The sequence below is a fragment of the Electrona antarctica genome (assembly GCF_951216825.1).
Source record: "Electrona antarctica genome assembly, contig: scaffold_47, whole genome shotgun sequence".
In the NCBI taxonomy this organism is placed as follows: Eukaryota; Metazoa; Chordata; class Actinopteri; order Myctophiformes; family Myctophidae; genus Electrona; species Electrona antarctica.
In genome coordinates, this window is record NW_027638748.1 from 92501 (window position 1) to 112259 (window position 19759).

The following is a 19759-nucleotide window of genomic DNA, read 5'->3' on the forward strand; positions in this document are numbered from 1 at the left end:
TCCCAGCCTGTGGAGCGATGCTCCCAGCCTGTGGAGCGGTGCTCCCAGCCTGTGGAGCGGTGCTCCCAGCCTGTGGAGCGGTGCTCCCAGCCTGTGGAGCGGCGCTCCCAGCCTGTGGAGCGGCGCTCCCAGCCTGTGGAGCGATGCTCCCAGCCTGTGGAGCGGCGCTCCCAGCCTGTGGAGCGGCGCTCCCGGCCTGTGGATGCGATCGCTTTTGATATCAATAAATCTCCGTCCTTTTTATTATTCTCCGTCCTGAGCGCTGGGCGTTACTAATTGATAGAACGGAGAACTCCGTCCTTGCCGCTCAGGGTGTTAATCATGACTGTTTTCCTCCTCTCCTCCAATAGGCTCTCTGTATGCTAACGTGTTCCTCCTCTCGTCCAATAGGCTCTCTGTATGCTAACGTGTTCCTCCTCTCGTCCAATAGGCTCTCTGTATGCTAACGTGTTCCTCCTCTCCTCCAATAGGCTCTCTGTATGCTAACGTGTTCCTCCTCTCGTCCAATAGGCTCTCTGTATGCTAATGTGTTCCTCCTCGCCTCCAATAGGCTCTCTGTAATGACTGTGTTCCTCCTCTCGTCCAATAGGCTCTCTGCATGCCCACCTTCATCCTATTGGAGCAGCCCAACGGTCTGCGCAACCACCCAGACACAGTGGACGACCTCTTCAGACTGGCCACCCGGTATGACCTTTGACCTGTCACTGACACTGGTGTTATGACCTTTGACCTGTCACTGACACTGGTGTTATGACCTTTGACCTGTCACTGACACTGGTGTTATGACCTTTGACCTGCCACTGCGGTTTCTTAACCCATTTTGACCAGATTCTACAAATGTCTTCTGAAAACCTCATGTTTCTATATCAGTGGTTCTCACAGGGTTAAACCCTGTTTCTATATCAGTGGTTCTCACAGGGTTAAACCCTGTTTCTATATCAGTGGTTCTCACAGGGTTAAACCCTATGTTTCTATATCAGTGGTTCTCACAGGGTTAAACCCTATGTTTCTATATCAGTGGTTCTCACAGGGTTAAACCTCATGTTTCTATATCAGTGGTTCTCACAGGGTTAAACCCCATGTTTCTATATCAGTGGTTCTCACAGGGTTAAACCCTATGTTTCTATATCAGTGGTTCTCACAGGGTTAAACCTCATGTTTCTATATCAGTGGTTCTCACAGGGTTAAACCCCATGTTTCTATATCAGTGGTTCTCACAGGGTTAAACCCTGTTTCTATATCAGTGGTTCTCACAGGGTTAAACCCTATGTTTCTATATCAGTGGTTCTCACAGGGTTAAACCCTATGTTTCTATATCAGTGGTTCTCACAGGGTTAAACCCTATGTTTCTATATCAGTGGTTCTCACAGGGTTAAACCTCATATTTCTATATCAGTGGTTCTCACAGGGTTAAACCCTATGTTTCTATATTAGTGGTTCTCACAGGGTTAAACCCTATGTTTCTATATCAGTGGTTCTCACAGGGTTAAACCCTATGTTTCTATATCAGTGGTTCTCACAGGGTTAAACCTCATGTTTCTATATCAGTGGTTCTCACAGGGTTAAACCCTATGTTTCTATATCAGTGGTTCTCACAGGGTTAAACCCTATGTTTCTATATCAGTGGTTCTCACAGGGTTAAACCTCATGTTTCTATATCAGTGGTTCTCACAGGGTTAAACCTCATGTTTCTATATCAGTGGTTCTCACAGGGTTAAACCCTATGTTTCTATATCAGTGGTTCTCACAGGGTTAAACCTCATGTTTCTATATCAGTGGTTCTCACAGGGTTAAACCTCATGTTTCTATAGCAGTGGTTCTCACAGGGTTAAACCTCATGTTTCTATATCAGTGGTTCTCACAGGGTTAAACCCTATGTTTCTATATCAGTGGTTCTCACAGGGTTAAACCTCATGTTTCTATATCAGTGGTTCTCACAGGGTTAAACCCTATGTTTCTATATCAGTGGTTCTCACAGGGTTAAACCCTATGTTTCTATATCAGTGGTTCTCACAGGGTTAAACCTCATGTTTCTATATCAGTGGTTCTCACAGGGTTAAACCTCATGTTTCTATATCAGTGGTTCTCACAGGGTTAAACCCTATGTTTCTATATCAGTGGTTCTCACAGGGTTAAACCTCATGTTTCTATATCAGTGGTTCTCACAGGGTTAAACCCTATGTTTCTATAGCAGTGGTTCTCACAGGGTTAAACCTCATGTTTCTATATCAGTGGTTCTCACAGGGTTAAACCCTATGTTTCTATATCAGTGGTTCTCACAGGGTTAAACCCTATGTTTCTATATCAGTGGTTCTCACAGGGTTAAACCCTATGTTTCTATCAGTCGTTCTCAAACATTTTCATGTATAACATTTACTTATACTTATGTTAACTTTATGAACTTGAATGCAAATACAATGGACAAGCTGAAATCAATAATTAATCAGTATTCCGATATGAACCTGCTATATTGATATGATATTAACCATTAACCCATTTTGGACTGAGTTCGATTAAAAAAAAAAAAGGCTTCTAAATCCTAACATTTTTCTGAAAAACCCATGTTTCTAAGTCAGTGGTGCTCAACCTTTTTCATGTCAAGGACCCCCAGAATTATCTCTATTGGGCCACGGACCCCCATCTCAAAATATGTAGTTCCAGGGACCTCCCAGAAGCCAATATTTTAGTTCAAAATGTTCGCTCTGAAATATATATTCAAAGATTTGCGACACATTTTCACGACTTTTCAAAAATAGCAGATCTACAAGCTCATAGCGTGCCACCGAGTGGCGCGCTATGAGCTTGTAGATCAATAGATCTGCCATTTTTCAATAGCTAAAGTATAACATAATGCTATAAACACCAAAAGGGGTTCCCCCCGGGCCGCCAGTTGTCCATGTATGATCTAACATCCCCCCCCCCCCCTCCCCCCCTCCCTCCCGTCCAGGTTCGTCCAGCGCAGTCCGGTCACGCTGCTCAGCAGCAGCATCATCGTCCACATCATCCAGTGTGCCATCGCCGCCACCACACTGGACCACCGGGATGCCAACTGTAGCGTCATGAAGTTCGTCCGAGACCTCATCCACACAGGGGTCAGCAACGATGTGAGTGACCTTTAACCTTAGACCTCATCCACACAGGGGTCAGCAACAACGTGAGTGACCTTTAACCTTAGACCTCATCCACACAGGGGTCAGCAACGATGTGAGTGACCTTTAACCTTAGACCTCATCCACACAGGGGTCAGCAACGATGTGAGTGACCTTTAACCTTAGACCTCATCCACACAGGGGTCAGCAACGACGTGAGTGACCTTTAACCTTAGACCTCATCCACACAGGGGTCAGCAACGACGTGAGTGACCTTTAACCTTAGACCTCATCCACACAGGGGTCAGCAACGACGTGAGTGACCTTTAACCTTAGACCTCATCCACACAGGGGTCAGCAACGACGTGAGTGACCTTTAACCTTAGACCTCATCCACACAGGGGTCAGCAACGATGTGAGTGACCTTTAACCTTAGACCTCATCCACACAGGGGTCAGCAACGACGTGAGTGACCTTTAACCTTAGACCTCATCCACACAGGGGTCAGCAACGACGTGAGTGACCTTTAACCTTAGACCTCATCCACACAGGGGTCAGCAACGACGTGAGTGACCTTTAACCTTAGACCTCATCCACACAGGGGTCAGCAACAACGTGAGTGACCTTTAACCTTAGACCTCATCCACACAGGGGTCAGCAACAACGTGAGTGACCTTTAACCTTAGACCTCATCCACACAGGGGTCAGCAACGATGTGAGTGACCTTTAACCTTAGACCTCATCCACACAGGGGTCAGCAACAACGTGAGTGACCTTTAACCTTAGACCTCATCCACACAGGGGTCAGCAACAACGTGAGTGACCTCGTGATGACCACTGTTGTTTTCGTCGGCTAAAACCAAGACGAAAAATGTCCGTCGACTACCTTTTTCCACTGACGAAAACTAAATGCACCATTTTAAATGAAAACTAAGCTATGATGACTAAAACTAATATACTGACGATTTCGTTAACAGATTAAAATGTCAGGAAGGGACTAGTGGACAAGAGATCCAGTATAAGTCATTTTACACTTGGTTGCATGCTGAAAATAGCAGATCTACGACAACATCAAGGCCCGCCAAAATACATTTTAGTCTTAGTTTAAAATCTTATGACATTTAGTCGACTAAAACTAGACTAACACTAAAACATTCCAGGTGACTACAATGTGACTAAAACTATTCAAAAGAGACTATGACTAAAACTAAAATGTTCTGCCAAAAACCACAGTGAGTGACAAAGTGGCAAAGCTCCGTCAGACGTGCGATGTCGGACGACGTTGGAATGGTGGTTTAGAAAGTCCAGACCAGCTGGTCGTTCTAGGCGAAACGTTTCAGAAATGGTGAATAAAGCCAATCTACGGCTGCTCGCAAGGCGATGCGTTGCGAGCTTGTAGATCTCACCCATCGTACAGGTTCAATCCAGTAGATCTCACCCATCGTACAGGTTCCAACCAGTAGATCTCACCCATCGTACAGGTTCAATCCAGTAGATCTCACCCATCGTACAGGTTCAATCTAGTTAGATCTCACCCATCGTACAGGTTCAATCTAGTAGATCTCACCCATCGTACAGGTTCAATCTAGTAGATCTCACCCATCGTACAGGTTCAATCTAGTAGATCTCACCCATCGTACAGGTTCAATCTAGTAGATCTCACCCATCGTACAGGTTCAATCTAGTAGATCTCACCCATCGTACAGGTTCAATCCAGTAGATCTCACCCATCGTACAGGTTCAATCTAGTAGATCTCACCCATCGTACAGGTTCAATCCAGTAGATCTCACCCATCGTACAGGTTCAATCCAGTAGATCTCACCCATCGTACAGGTTCAATCCAGTTCATTTACAGTACTAAACCTACATATCCGATATCGTGTGTGTGTGTGTGTGTGTGTGTGTGTGTGTGTGTGTGGTGTTTCTTCTCCTGCAGCACGAGGATGACTTCGAGGTGCGCAAGCAGCTGATTGGCCAGGCCATGGAGCAGCATGGTCAGCAGCTGGTCACCCAGCTCATGCACACGTGTTGTTTCTGCCTGCCTCCGTACACGCTGCCCGATGTGGCCGAGGTGCTCTGGGAGATCATGGTGTTCGACAGGCCGGTGAGGACCTCCGTATCCTGGGTTAGGGTTAGGGTTATCATGGTGTTCGACAGGCCGGTGAGGACCTCAGTATCCTGGGTTAGGGTTAGGGTTATCATGGTGTTCGACAGGCCGGTGAGGACCTCAGTATCCTGGGTTAGGGTTAGGGTTATCATGGTGTTCGACAGGCCGGTGAGGACCTCAGTATCCTGGGTTAGGGTTAGGGTTATCATGGTGTTCGACAGGCCGGTGAGGACCTCAGTATCCTGGGTTAGGGTTAGGGTTATCATGGTGTTCGACAGGCCGGTGAGGACCTCAGTATCCTGGGTTAGGGTTAGGGTTATCATGGTGTTCGACAGGCCGGTGAGGACCTCAGTATCCTGGGTTAGGGTTAGGGTTATCATGGTGTTCGACAGGCCGGTGAGGACCTCAGTATCCTGGGTTAGGGTTAGGGTTATCATGGTGTTCGACAGGCCGGTGAGGACCTCAGTATCCTGGGTTAGGGTTAGGGTTATCATGGTGTTCGACAGGCCGGTGAGGACCTCAGTATCCTGGGTTAGGGTTAGGGTTATCATGGTGTTCGACAGGCCGGTGAGGACCTCGGTATCCTGGGTTAGGGTTAGGGTTATCATGGTGTTCGACAGGCCGGTGAGGACCTCGGTATCCTGGGTTAGGGTTAGGGTTATCATGGTGTTCGACAGGCCGGTGAGGACCTCAGTATCCTGGGTTAGGGTTAGGGTTATCATGGTGTTCGACAGGCCGGTGAGGACCTCAGTATCCTGGGTTAGGGTTAGGGTTATCATGGTGTTCGACAGGCCGGTGAGGACCTCAGTATCCTGGGTTAGGGTTAGGGTTATCATGGTGTTCGACAGGCCGGTGAGGACCTCAGTATCCTGGGTTAGGGTTAGGGTTATCATGGTGTTCGACAGGCCGGTGAGGACCTCAGTATCCTGGGTTAGGGTTAGGGTTATCATGGTGTTCGACAGGCCGGTGAGGACCTCAGTATCCTGGGTTAGGGTTAGGGTTATCATGGTGTTCGACAGGCCGGTGAGGACCTCAGTCTCCTGGGTTAGGGTTAGGGTTATCATGGTGTTCGACAGGCCGGTGAGGACCTCAGTATCCTGGGTTAGGGTTAGGGTTATCATGGTGTTCGACAGGCCGGTGAGGACCTCAGTATCCTGGGTTAGGGTTAGGGTTATCATGGTGTTCGACAGGCCGGTGAGGACCTCAGTATCCTGGGTTAGGGTTAGGGTTATCATGGTGTTCGACAGGCCGGTGAGGACCTCGGTATCCTGGGTTAGGGTTAGGGTTATCATGGTGTTCGACAGGCCGGTGAGGACCTCAGTATCCTGGGTTAGGGTTAGGGTTATCATGGTGTTCGACAGGCCGGTGAGGACCTCAGTATCCTGGGTTAGGGTTAGGGTTATCATGGTGTTCGACAGGCCGGTGAGGACCTCAGTATCCTGGGTTAGGGTTAGGGTTATCATGGTGTTCGACAGGCCGGTGAGGACCTCAGTATCCTGGGTTAGGGTTAGGGTTATCATGGTGTTCGACAGGCCGGTGAGGACCTCAGTATCCTGGGTTAGGGTTAGGGTTATCATGGTGTTCGACAGGCCGGTGAGGACCTCAGTATCCTGGGTTAGGGTTAGGGTTATCATGGTGTTCGACAGGCCGGTGAGGACCTCAGTCTCCTGGGTTAGGGTTAGGGTTATCATGGTGTTCGACAGGCCGGTGAGGACCTCAGTATCCTGGGTTAGGGTTAGGGTTATCATGGTGTTCGACAGGCCGGTGAGGACCTCAGTATCCTGGGTTAGGGTTAGGGTTATCATGGTGTTCGACAGGCCGGTGAGGACCTCAGTCTCCTGGGTTAGGGTTAGGGTTATCATGGTGTTCGACAGGCCGGTGAGGACCTCAGTATCCTGGGTTAGGGTTAGGGTTATCATGGTGTTCGACAGGCCGGTGAGGACCTCAGTATCCTGGGTTAGGGTTAGGGTTATCATGGTGTTCGACAGGCCGGTGAGGACCTCAGTATCCTGGGTTAGGGTTAGGGTTATCATGGTGTTCGACAGGCCGGTGAGGACCTCAGTATCCTGGGTTAGGGTTAGGGTTATCATGGTGTTCGACAGGCCGGTGAGGACCTCAGTATCCTGGGTTAGGGTTAGGGTTATCATGGTGTTCGACAGGCCGGTGAGGACCTCAGTATCCTGGGTTAGGGTTAGGGTTATCATGGTGTTCGACAGGCCGGTGAGGACCTCAGTATCCTGGGTTAGGGTTAGGGTTATCATGGTGTTCGACAGGCCGGTGAGGACCTCAGTATCCTGGGTTAGGGTTAGGGTTATCATGGTGTTCGACAGGCCGGTGAGGACCTCAGTATCCTGGGTTAGGGTTAGGGTTATCATGGTGTTCGACAGGCCGGTGAGGACCTCAGTATCCTGGGTTAGGGTTATCATGGTGTTCGACAGGCCGGTGAGGACCTCCGTATCCTGCCAGATGGCTCAGTTTCTCAGCTTCAGTGGGGGGGACGTTGTTGACCTGTGTACTGGAGTTCTTAACCCATTCTGGGCGGGAACCCCTTTTTGGTGTTTGGTGTTTTGACCTGAGATCAGATTCTAAAAATGTGGCACCAGGTGGAAGAGTTGCTAACCCTGTCAGCAGTTCTCTGAAGACAGACTTACATAGATAGAAATGTCATGTCCCCTAGGGTACGTACCCTCACATGTTCTCCCCGTGTCCCCTAGGGTAGGTACCCTCACATGTTCTCCCCGTGTCCCCTAGGATAGGTACCCTCACATGTTCTCCCCGTGTCCCCTAGGGTAGGTACCCTCACATGTTCTCCCCGTGTCCCCTAGGGTAGGTACCCTCACATGTTCTCCCCGTGTCCCCTAGGGTAGGTACCCTCACATGTTCTCCCCGTGTCCCCTAGGGTAGGTATCCTCACATGTTCTCCCCGTGTCCCCTAGGGTAGGTACCCTCACATGTTCTCCGCGTGTCCCCTAGGGTAGGTACCCTCACATGTTCTCCCCGTGTCCCCTAGGGTAGGTACCCTCACATGTTCTCCCCGTGTCCCCTAGGGTAGGTAGCCTCACATGTTCACCCCGTGTCCCCTAGGGTATAGGTACCCTCACATGTTCTCCCCGTGTCCCCTAGGGTAGGTACCCTCACATGTTCTCCCCGTGTCCCCTAGGGTAGGTACCCTCACATGTTCACCCCGTGTCCCCTAGGGTAGGTACCCTCACATGTTCTCCCCGTGTCCCCTAGGGTAGGTACCCTCACAAAAAACATGCAGTAATCCTGGTCTCTAAACTGCTTCCCCCTGGCCAGCCGGGGCGCCTGATGGAGGGGAAAGGAACTGGTTGGAATAATGTGTTCCTTCCACGCGCTACGTCCAACCAGGGAAACTCCCCCCTGTCAGGTGTAAAGGAGCAACTTGGACACTCGGGTATGAAGGAAGCATGAGTTCAAGTCCGTTGCTCTCCCCAGGTCCCCCATATATGGGGACTAGGTTGGCGGAGGGTGTGTAGAGCCCAGGATCACATTAGATAATTGACACGGGTGAAAAATGGGTTACAAAATCGTGGGATAAAAATTTATAAAAAAAAAAAAGAAATGTCATGTTCCCATAATGTACACCTGCTGTCCAAAGAGTGACGCTGGATATTTGTCTTTATTTTGTTGTAGACGTTCTGCCGCTGGCTGGAGAACGCGCTGAAGGGTCTTCCTAAGGAGACGTCGGGCGGAGCGGTGACCGTCACGCACAAACAGCTCACAGACTTCCACAAGCAAGTCACCAGGTGAGCAGTGACATGGTTCTGATCAGTCACCAGGTGAGCAGTGACATGGTTCTGATCAGTCACCAGGTGAGCAGGGCCATGGTTCTGATCAGTCACCAGGTGAGCAGTGACATGGTTCTGTTCAGTCACCAGGTGAGCAGTGACATGGTTCTGATCAGTCACCAGGTGAGCAGTGACATGGTTCTGATCAGTCACCAGGTGAGCAGTGACATGGTTCTGATCAGTCACCAGGTGAGCAGTGACATGGTTCTGATCAGTCACCAGGTGAGCAGTGACATGGTTCTGATCAGTCACCAGGTGAGCAGTGACATGGTTCTGATCAGTCACCAGGTGAGCAGTGACATGGTTCTGATCAGTCACCAGGTGAGCAGTGACATGGTTCTGATCAGTCACCAGGTGAGCAGTGACATGGTTCCGATCAGTCACCAGGTGAGCAGTGACATGGTTCCGATCAGTCACCAGGTGAGCAGTGACATGGTTCCGATCAGTCACCAGGTGAGCAGTGACATGGTTCCGATCAGTCACCAGGTGAGCAGTGACATGGTTCCGATCAGTCACCAGGTGAGCAGTGACATGGTTCCGATCAGTCACCAGGTGAGCAGTGACATGGTTCCGATCAGTCACCAGGTGAGCAGTGACATGGTTCTGATCAGTCACCAGGTGAGCAGTGACATGGTTCTGATCAGTCACCAGGTGAGCAGTGACATGGTTCTGATCAGTCACCAGGTGAGCAGTGACATGGTTCTGATCAGTCCAAACGGTCCCCTGTTCCTCTGCTCTCACCGTAGAGGTGTTCCTCTGCTGTCACCGTAGAGGTGTTCCTCTGCTCTCACCGTAGAGGTGTCACCGTAGAGGTGTTCCTCTGCTGTCACCGTAGAGGTGTTCCTCTGCTGTCACCGTAGAGGTGTTCCTCTGCTGTCACCGTAGAGCTGTCACCGTAGAGGTGTTCCTCTGCTGTCACCGTAGAGGTGTTCCTCTACTGTCACCGTAGAGGTGTTCCTCTGCTGTCACCGTAGAGGTGTCACCGTAGAGGTGTTCCTCTGCTGTCACCGTAGAGGTGTTCCTCTGCTGTCACCGTAGAGGTGTTCCTCTGCTGTCACCGTAGAGGTGTCACCGTAGAGGTGTTCCTCTGCTGTCACCGTAGAGGTGTTCCTCTGCTGTCACCGTAGAGCTGTCACCGTAGAGGTGTTCCTCTGCTGTCACCGTAGAGGTGTTCCTCTGCTGTCACCGTAGAGGTGTTCCTCTGCTGTCACCGTAGAGCTGTTCCTCTGCTGTCACCGTAGAGCTGTCACCGTAGAGGTGTTCCTCTGCTGTCACCGTAGTGGTGTTCCTCTGCTGTCACCGTAGAGGTGTTCCTCTGCTGTCACCGTAGAGGTGTTCCTCTGCTGTCACCGTAGAGGTGTTCCTCTGCTCTCACCGTAGAGGTGTTCCTCTGCTGTCACCGTAGAGGTGTTCCTCTGCTGTCACCGTAGAGGTGTTCCTCTGCTGTCACCGTAGAGGTGTTCCTCTGCTGTCACCGTAGAGGTGTCACCGTAGAGGTGTTCCTCTGCTGTCACCGTAGAGGTGTCACCGTAGAGGTGTTCCTCTACTGTCACCGTAGAGCTGTTCCTCTGCTCTCACCGTAGAGGTGTCACCGTAGAGGTGTTCCTCTGCTGTCACCGTAGAGGTGTTCCTCTGCTGTCACCGTAGAGGTGTTCCTCTGCTGTCACCGTAGAGCTGTCACCGTAGAGGTGTTCCTCTGCTGTCACCGTAGAGGTGTCACCGTAGAGGTGTCACCGTAGAGGTGTTCCTCTACTGTCACCGTAGAGCTGTTCCTCTGCTCTCACCGTAGAGGTGTCACCGTAGAGGTGTTCCTCTGCTGTCACCGTAGAGCTGTTCCTCTGCTGTCACCGTAGAGGTGTTCCTCTGCTGTCACCGTAGAGCTGTCACCGTAGAGGTGTTCCTCTGCTGTCACCGTAGAGGTGTTCCTCTGCTGTCACCGTAGAGGTGTTCCTCTGCTGTCACCGTAGAGGTGTCACCGTAGAGGTGTCACCGTAGAGGTGTTCCTCTGCTGTCACCGTAGAGGTGTTCCTCTGCTCTCACCGTAGAGGTGGCAGCGCTTAAAAAGGCCATAGCCGTCATCACAAATGTGATGAGGTCATGTGAAGTGAAGTGTCTGGCCGTTTTTAGCCCAAGGAGTGTTTTTCGTGCAAAGCAAATGCTTGGAATGGATTCAGAATGATGAAAACCCCCTAGTTTGACACGTCACATGCTATTTAAAGCATAATGAAATTTAGAACATTTTGCCATATATATTGGCTGTTGATGGTACCCCAACTTTCAGCAGCTGTCAAACATTCCCCTAGGGTGGTTGAATATAAACCATGTGGGATATGTTAGTAGACACCTTTACAGACACATTGGTGAAGAAAATTCTTGGTAAGAAATGTATTCCCAGGTTTGACTGGTAATACTGATAATATTCCCCGACTACAAAGGCCATGATGTGGATATGATGCAGTTCTGTGTCAGGTTGTAGCTGTGGACCAGTGTAGTTCTGTGTCAGGTTGTAGCTGTGGACCAGTTCTGTGTCAGGTTGTAGCTGTGGACCAGTGTAGTTTTTGTCGACAAACTAAGACGAAAAATTTTCGTCGACTACCTTTTTTTTCACTGACAAACTAAATGGAAACTAAATGAAAACTAAGCTATTATGACTAAGACTAAGTATACTGACAATTTCGTCAACAAAATAAAAACTAGACTAAAATGTTAGGAAGGGACTAGTGGACAAGAGATCCAGTGTAAGTAACATTTTACACTTGGTTGCATGCTGAAAATAGCCGATCTACAAGCTCACAACTGCGACGCGTTGTGAGCTTGTAGATCGGCTATTTTCAGCAAGTGTAAAATCAGTCAAATACAACAGCATCAAGGCCTCCCAAAATACATTTTAGTCGACTAAATCAACTGTAGATTTAGTCGACTAAAATCTTGCGATATTTTAGTCGACTAAAACTAGACTAACACTAAAACATTCCAGGTGACTGAAACTAAATAAACTATTCAAGAGAGACTATGACTAAAACTAAAATCAAAATTTGCTGCTAAGGGTGGTTGTTGGAGCGCCAACGGGACCGTGCAGGCCCAGACAGGCCCGCCGCGGAGACCCGATGGAACGTTGAAAAACTAGCAGGCGGGTTCCCTGCGTGGTGTTCAGGCTCGCCCGGCCGGGACTGCTCTGTGGTTTCCCCCCCTCTCAGCTGAGGGAGGAATGATGGGACATGAACCTGAGATATAAGCATGTCGTCAGAACCAGACCAGACTTGACTCTCCTCCTAAAACAGAACTTAATATGAACCACAGCAGAACCAGACCAGACTTGACTCTCCTCCTAAAACAGAACTTAATATGAACCACAGCAGAACCAGACCAGACTTGACTCTCCTCCTAAAACAGAACTTAATATGAACCACAGCAGAACCAGACCAGACTTGACTCTCCTCCTAAAACAGAACTTAATATGAACCACAGCAGAGCCTCTCTCTCTAATCTCCTTTTTTAAGAAGTCATTTTGTAAGAGTGGTATTTCCATCATGCATCAATACGTTGCTTCCGTTCTAGCCTGGGGTCCACCTATGGACCCTAACCCTGTCTGTATACAGGTAGCCTGGGGTCCACCTATGGACCCTAACCCTACAGGTAGCCTGGGGTCCACCTATGGACCCTAACCCTGTCTGTATACAGGTAGCCTGGGGTCCACCTATGGACCCTAACCCTGTCTGTATACAGGTAGCCTGGGGTCCACCTATGGACCCTAACCCTGTCTGTATACAGGTAGCCTGGGGTCCACCTATGGACCCTAACCCTACAGGTAGCCTGGGGTCCACCTCTGCTTTCTATGGCATCGGCAGCTCCCGGCAGGATCCGCCGGGATAATCTAGACGCAGCTGCGCAACATGAGACTAATTAATTAGAGCGAGAGAGAGAGAGAGAGAGGAGTGTGTGTCAATTTAACAAAAGTGCAGACGATCAGAAATCAGCAGAGAGTGATCGACGTTTGCGCTACTCTATGCCGAATTGAAGTAGACTCGGCCCCAGACTTATTTTTTTCTCCTTGGAAATAATAAACGTCTGGGTTTCCGAGGCTACTTCCGATCTAACTCAGTGTTGTTCTTCTCCTTCCGTTCTCTCCTAGTGCTGAGGAGTGTAAACAGGTTCTAACGTTGTTCCTCCTCTCCTGTTCTCTCCCAGTGCTGAGGAGTGTAAACAGGTTCTAACGTTGTTCCTCTCCTGTTCTCTCTCTCCTAGTGCTGAGGAGTGTAAACAGGTTCTAACGTTGTTCCTCCTCTCCTGTTCTCTCCTAGTGCTGAGGAGTGTAAACAGGTTCTAACGTTGTTCCTCCTCTCCTGTTCTCTCCTAGTGCTGAGGAGTGTAAACAGGTTCTAACGTTGTTCCTCTCCTGTTCTCTCTCTCCCAGTGCTGAGGAGTGTAAACAGGTTCTAACGTTGTTCCTCTCCTGTTCTCTCTCTCCTAGTGCTGAGGAGTGTAAACAGGTTCTAACGTTGTTCCTCTCCTCCTGTTCTCTCTCTCCTAGTGCTGAGGAGTGTAAACAGGTTCTAACGTTGTTCCTCTCCTGTTCTCTCCCAGTGCTGAGGAGTGTAAACAGGTTCTAACGTTGTTCCTCTCCTGTTCTCTCCCAGTGCTGAGGAGTGTAAACAGGTTCTAACGTTGTTCCTCTCCTGTTCTCTCCTAGTGCTGAGGAGTGTAAACAGGTTCTAACGTTGTTCCTCTCCTGTCCTGTTCTCTCCCAGTGCTGAGGAGTGTAAACAGGTTCTAACGTTGTTCCTCTCCTGTCCTGTTCTCTCCTAGTGCTGAGGAGTGTAAACAGGTTCTAACGTTGTTCCTCCTCTCCTGTTCTCTCCCAGTGCTGAGGAGTGTAAACAGGTTCTAACGTTGTTCCTCTCCTGTCCTGTTCTCTCCTAGTGCTGAGGAGTGTAAACAGGTTCTAACGTTGTTCCTCCTCTCCTGTTCTCTCCTAGTGCTGAGGAGTGTAAACAGGTTCTAACGTTGTTCCTCTCCTGTCCTGTTCTCTCCTAGTGCTGAGGAGTGTAAACAGGTTCTAACGTTGTTCCTCCTCTCCTGTTCTCTCCTAGTGCTGAGGAGTGTAAACAGGTTCTAACGTTGTTCCTCTCCTCTCCTGTTCTCTCTCTCCTAGTGCTGAGGAGTGTAAACAGGTTCTAACGTTGTTCCTCTCCTGTTCTCTCTCTCCCAGTGCTGAGGAGTGTAAACAGGTTCTAACGTTGTTCCTCTCCTCTCCTGTTCTCTCTCTCCTAGTGCTGAGGAGTGTAAACAGGTTCTAACGTTGTTCCGCTCCTCTCCTGTTCTCTCCTAGTGCTGAGGAGTGTAAACAGGTTCTAACGTTGTTCCTCTCCTCTCCTGTTCTCTCCCAGTGCTGAGGAGTGTAAACAGGTGTGCTGGGCCATCCGAGAGTTCACCAGATTGTTCCGATAGCCACGACGCCACTCCTTAGAGCTCTGCCCGAATACCAGGTAAATACCAACGTGTTCCACTAAACCTCAGCCCTCACGGAGGCCCATACGAGGGCCTCAAGCTTATCGAGTACCCGTTATCAATAACCTTTAGGCTTATCAAGCCTGTTATGGAGCATAGCGGTTCATGACATCATGTTTAAACAATCAAGACAAGAGGCGATCAATAAATACATGTAATCATCCACGCTGTCACAAACATGTCGGCCTAAAAGTGTATTGATACCTGCCAACCAGCGCTGTCCGGGGAAACTACATTATGCTGTAACAACCAGCACTGTCCGGGGAAACTACATTACGCTGTAACAACCAGCGCTGTCCGGGGAAACTACATTACGCTGTAACAACCAGCACTGTCCGGGGAAACTACATTACGCTGTAACAACCAGCGCTGTCCGGGGAAACTACATTACGCTGTAACAACCAGCGCTGTCCAGGGAAACTACATTACGCTGTAACAACCAGCGCTGTCCGGGGAAACTACATTACGCTGTAACAACCAGCGCTGTCCGGGGAAACTACATTACGCTGTAACAACCAGCGCTGTCCAGGGAAACTACATTACGCTGTAACAACCAGCGCTGTCCGGGGAAACTACATTACGCTGTAACAACCAGCGCTGTCCGGGGAAACTACATTACGCTGTAACAACCAGCACTGTCCGGGGAAACTACATTACGCTGTAACAACCAGCGCTGTCCAGGGAAACTACATTACGCTGTAACAACCAGCGCTGTCCAGGGAAACTACATTACGCTGTAACAACCAGCGCTGTCCGGGGAAACTACATTACGCTGTAACAACCAGCGCTGTCCGGGGAAACTACATTATGCTGTAACAACCAGCGCTGTCCAGGGAAACTACATTACGCTGTAACAACCAGCGCTGTCCGGGGAAACTACATTACGCTGTAACAACCAGCACTGTCCGGGGAAACTACATTACGCTGTAACAACCAGCGCTGTCCGGGGAAACTACATTACGCTGTAACAACCAGCGCTGTCCGGGGAAACTACATTACGCTGTAACAACCAGCGCTGTCCGGGGAAACTACATTACGCTGTAACAATCGCCCTCTTCACAGCAAGGGAAATTATGAACTAAGGAATAAATAAGCAGGACCGTAGGGTTTTCTTTTGGACACTTTATGTAGAGCTGCTCAAAGTTGTTATACGAAATCACAGGTAAACAGAACACTTCACAATGACGTCTCTCCCTGTCTCTCTCCCTACTAAATACAATAAACAAACAAGAAAACAAACTCAAACCAACAGTCAATGATTACATTCAAACCCCCCTCCCGCTCCAAACCAGTCCCAAAGTCAGCGGAACGCAACTGCGCTCCGAATTAAACAATTAAATAATAAAGACCGCGTCCGTCCTCATCTTCAAACGAGGCGCGCGCCCGCATAGCAGTTTAATCCCACGCAACGAACGAAACGCGTGGGGTACCCCTTAGTGTTTATAATCCTTCACGAACATCTTTGGAATGATCTCACCGGTAGTAGCAGCTCCATTGACTCCAAACACCAATAGGTAACACTCTAGATTCCAACGCCGATTCCCCGCGGGAGCAACAAGCGCGTCGCTTTTCCGGATGGGTCCGACTGTTCTTAGTATTGGCTGCAGATAGGCTACTCTGCGTTCAAACTTTAATGTCAGTTCAAACGTAAGACGCTCTCTGGCGCCTGGAGCGCCTCTTCTCCTCCGTGTAGACCTACATCCTGTTTGTTTGGGAGATTCCTCCCGTGCGTCACTTCCAACCTTAGTAAACTTGGGTGGTGGCGTCAATCAGTCAGTGACACCTGTCAATCACCCTTGTCCGCCCCGTTACCTTTCATATATGAATAAGAAAGAATAAGACTCTTTTCGAAAATAAATAACATGTACAGAAAATAAAGCAGAACCACATTTAATAATGTGCTTCTGAAGTGGTTTCTTTAATTTAATTTAATTGGTAAAAAATGTCCTTCCGTCTGTTAGAACCGTTCTGTTAGAACCGTTCTGTTAGAACCGTTCTGTTAGAACCGTTCTGTTAGAACCGTTCTGTTAGAACCGTTCTGTTAGAACCGTTCTGTTAGAACCGTTCTGTTAGAACCGTTCTGTATTTGAAGGTTCTGGTTCTGTTCAGAATGTATCGTCTCCCGTCTTTCCACTAAATAATATAAAATGCTGGACAGTGGTCTGGATAAGAACCCGGCTCCATCAGCCTGATCGATACGGTGGTCTGGATAAGAACCCGTCTCCATAAGCCTGATCGATACGGTGGTCTGGATAAGAACCGTGCTCGATAAGCCTGACCGATACGGTGGTCTGGATAAGAACCGTGCTCGATAAGCCTGATCGATACGGTGGTCTGGATAAGAACCCGGCTCCATCAGCCTGATCGATACGGTGGTCTGGATAAGAACCGTGCTCGATAAGCCTGACCGATACGGTGGTCTGGATAAGAACCGTGCTCGATAAGCCTGATCGATACGGTGGTCTGGATAAGAACCCGGCTCCATCAGCCTGATCGATACGGTGGTCTGGATAAGAACCCGGCTCCATCAGCCTGATCGATACGGTGGTCTGGATAAGAACCCGGCTCCATCAGCCTGATCGATACGGTGCTCGTTATCAATACAACTTAACAAGCTCCATCCCTAGAGATAATTTATCATGTTTTAATCACCATAAATAAATAGCGGTTTAGGGAAGAACTGGCACTGCAACGTTGTTGACTTTGTCCTCTCCTCCTCTCCTCTTCCTCTTCCAGGTTAAATCTTTTGTTGGCTAACATTCAGAGGTGACGGCAAAAACTACGCTGAGGACTGAAAATACGCTGAGGACTGAGGACTGCAGATGTGAATCTAAAGGGAACTCTTTACTGGAAGACGGGAGGCGGGGAGACTTTTGGCAACACGGAGAAGCCAAGCGGACGAAGAGAAGCCACTCTGAGATTGGAGTGACAGGGTGGTTAAAGAGACATACAAAGACTCTGGAGAGGTCTGATATTGGGAGCCCCCCCCCCCCTCCTCCCCCCCCGCCCCCTCCCCCCCCCCCCCCCCATCCCCCCCCCCCCCCCATAACCCCCCCCCCCAAAAAAAAGAAAACAACTCCTCTTTTCAGCTCTCCTCTCCCTCACTGTCCCCCCAGCAACAGTCAGGTGGCATCCGGGGTAAAGGGGGTGGGCCGTGGTGGGGCGTCGGGGTGTTGCCCCCCCGGGGGATGGACGGATGGATGGATCACCCACCTGGAGTTGCACCGATGGATTCAGCTCTGTGTTTCAGCCGGAGATGTCTTGAAGTTCCATCTTTATCAAAAAACAACGAAAGAAAGAACAAGGAGGAAAAACAACAACAACAAACAAAAGATGTGCCTGGTTGCCTGGTTACCTGGTTGCCTGGTTGCCTGGTTGCCTGGTTGCAAATCGTAATGCATCAAAAAAAAAAAAAAGACTTGTACGTTTTAAGATAAAAAGGAGAGAAATCAATTTATTTTCATGGACGTTTTCTTTAGGACTTTATTCATGGTCTTGCTGTCCGTGCCATATGAAAATGAATAGCAAACCCCCCAAGATGCTCTTCACAGTAACGGCCGCTAGCGCCATCTGCCTGTGTGGAGGCTCTTCACAGTAACGGCCGCTAGCGCCATCTGCCTGTGTGGAGGCTCTTCACAGCGTGGCCGCTAGCGCCATCTGCCTGTGTGGAGGCTCTTCACAGCGTGGCCGCCAGCGCCCCCCCCTGTGGAGGCATGATGTAGTAGTTTTGGTGGGATGGGTAATGCTTGAAGATTTGGCGTCACCTTTGACCTTTTTAACATGTTGGCTGGAATTTTAGTTATCTTTTGCCAGAAAGCAAGAATCATTCGACTTTAACTGGTTAAAAGGAACTTTTTTTTTTTTCTTTTTTTGCTCTTCCAGTTGATATCACCCATATTTGGGAGAGAGAGAGAGAGAGAGAGATAGAGAGACATCAGTGAACGATGTAGCCTTGTATTGAACAATAAAAATCAACAACTGAGAGGAACAAATATGCTCTTGTTTATATTTTGCCTCGAGTCTCAGCGGGTCGGTATCGGTCGGTTCACGACCCAGACTCTCTTTTCTTCGATAGATAGATACTTTATTTGTCCTTTTCAGAAATGTGTGTTGTGTACAGCAGTCATCAGAAAACATACCAACAAACAGATGCAAACACTGCAGTACATTGACACTAAAGAAACGATGCCAACAGAAGGCCGTAGGTCGTAGTTCCAAGAGGCGTCACACTTTATGCACGGAACTGAGACGGGCCTGCTTGTTCATCAGTCTATACTTATAGAACTGAGACGGGCCTGCTTGTTCATCAGTCTATACTTATAGAACTGAGACGGGCCTGCTTGTTCATCAGTCTATACTTATAGAACTGAGACGGGCCTGCTTGTTCATCAGTCTATACTTATAGAACTGAGACAGGCCTGCTTGTTCATCAGTCTATACTTATAGAACTGAGACGGGCCTGCTTGTTCATCAGTCCTATACTTATAGAACTGAGACGGGCCTGCTTGTTCATCAGTCTATACTTATAGAACTGAGACAGGCCTGCTTGTTCATCAGTCTATACTTATAGAACTGAGACAGGCCTGCTTGTTCATCAGTCTATACTTATAGAACTGAGACGGGCCTGCTTGTTCATCAGTCTATACTTATAGAACTGAGACGGGCCTGCTTGTTCATCAGTCTATACTTATAGAACTGAGACAGGCCTGCTTGTTCATCAGTCTATACTTATAGAACTGAGACGGGCCTGCTTGTTCATCAGTCTATACTTATAGAACTGAGACGGGCCTGCTTGTTCATCAGTCTATACTTATAGAACTGAGACGGGCCTGCTTGTTCATAAGTCTTATACTTACAAACGGTATGAGGCCCTAGGCTGCAGGGAAGGTACCGTGTACCGTCGCCCTGATGGTAGAAGATGCTATTGGCCGTATAACGGGTATGTTGTCCCTAGTAATAGCTTTCCCCTATTCCTAAGGACAATACACATGCATTGCACAGCCAAACCTTCGACTAGCCTAGGTGTCCATTGTTACAGATCGCTACAGTAGCATGTTGTCGAATATTCAACGCCGTCACTCTGTAGCAAATAAATGCTTAGTTTTACTGAACGCATGTTGAACATACTCGGGAATTCACACGAGACTCATCCCAGCAGGTGGATGTAAGCATCCTGCCCCCCCAAAGTACAGGTGGATGTAAGCATCCTGACCCCCCCCCCCCCCCCAAAGTACAGGTGGATGTA

The 19759-nt window shown here is 49.0% G+C and overlaps 1 protein-coding gene across 2 annotated transcripts in view; it reads left to right on the plus strand.

The window, feature by feature from the left end:
• The window catches only part of tnpo3 (transportin 3), a 64465-nt gene extending 45969 nt beyond the window's left edge, over positions 1-18496 (plus strand). For both annotated transcript variants that reach the window (XM_079530653.1, XM_079530654.1), the window contains exons 18-23: positions 590-684; positions 2948-3104; positions 5027-5194; positions 8852-8964; positions 14394-14492; positions 17251-18496. In XM_079530653.1, the coding sequence (XP_079386779.1) occupies positions 590-684; positions 2948-3104; positions 5027-5194; positions 8852-8964; positions 14394-14454 (594 nt within the window). In that variant the 3' untranslated portion in view covers positions 14455-14492; positions 17251-18496. The remainder of the gene's footprint in view (positions 1-589; positions 685-2947; positions 3105-5026; positions 5195-8851; positions 8965-14393; positions 14493-17250) is intronic.
• Positions 18497-19759: the final 1263 nt, after the last annotated feature.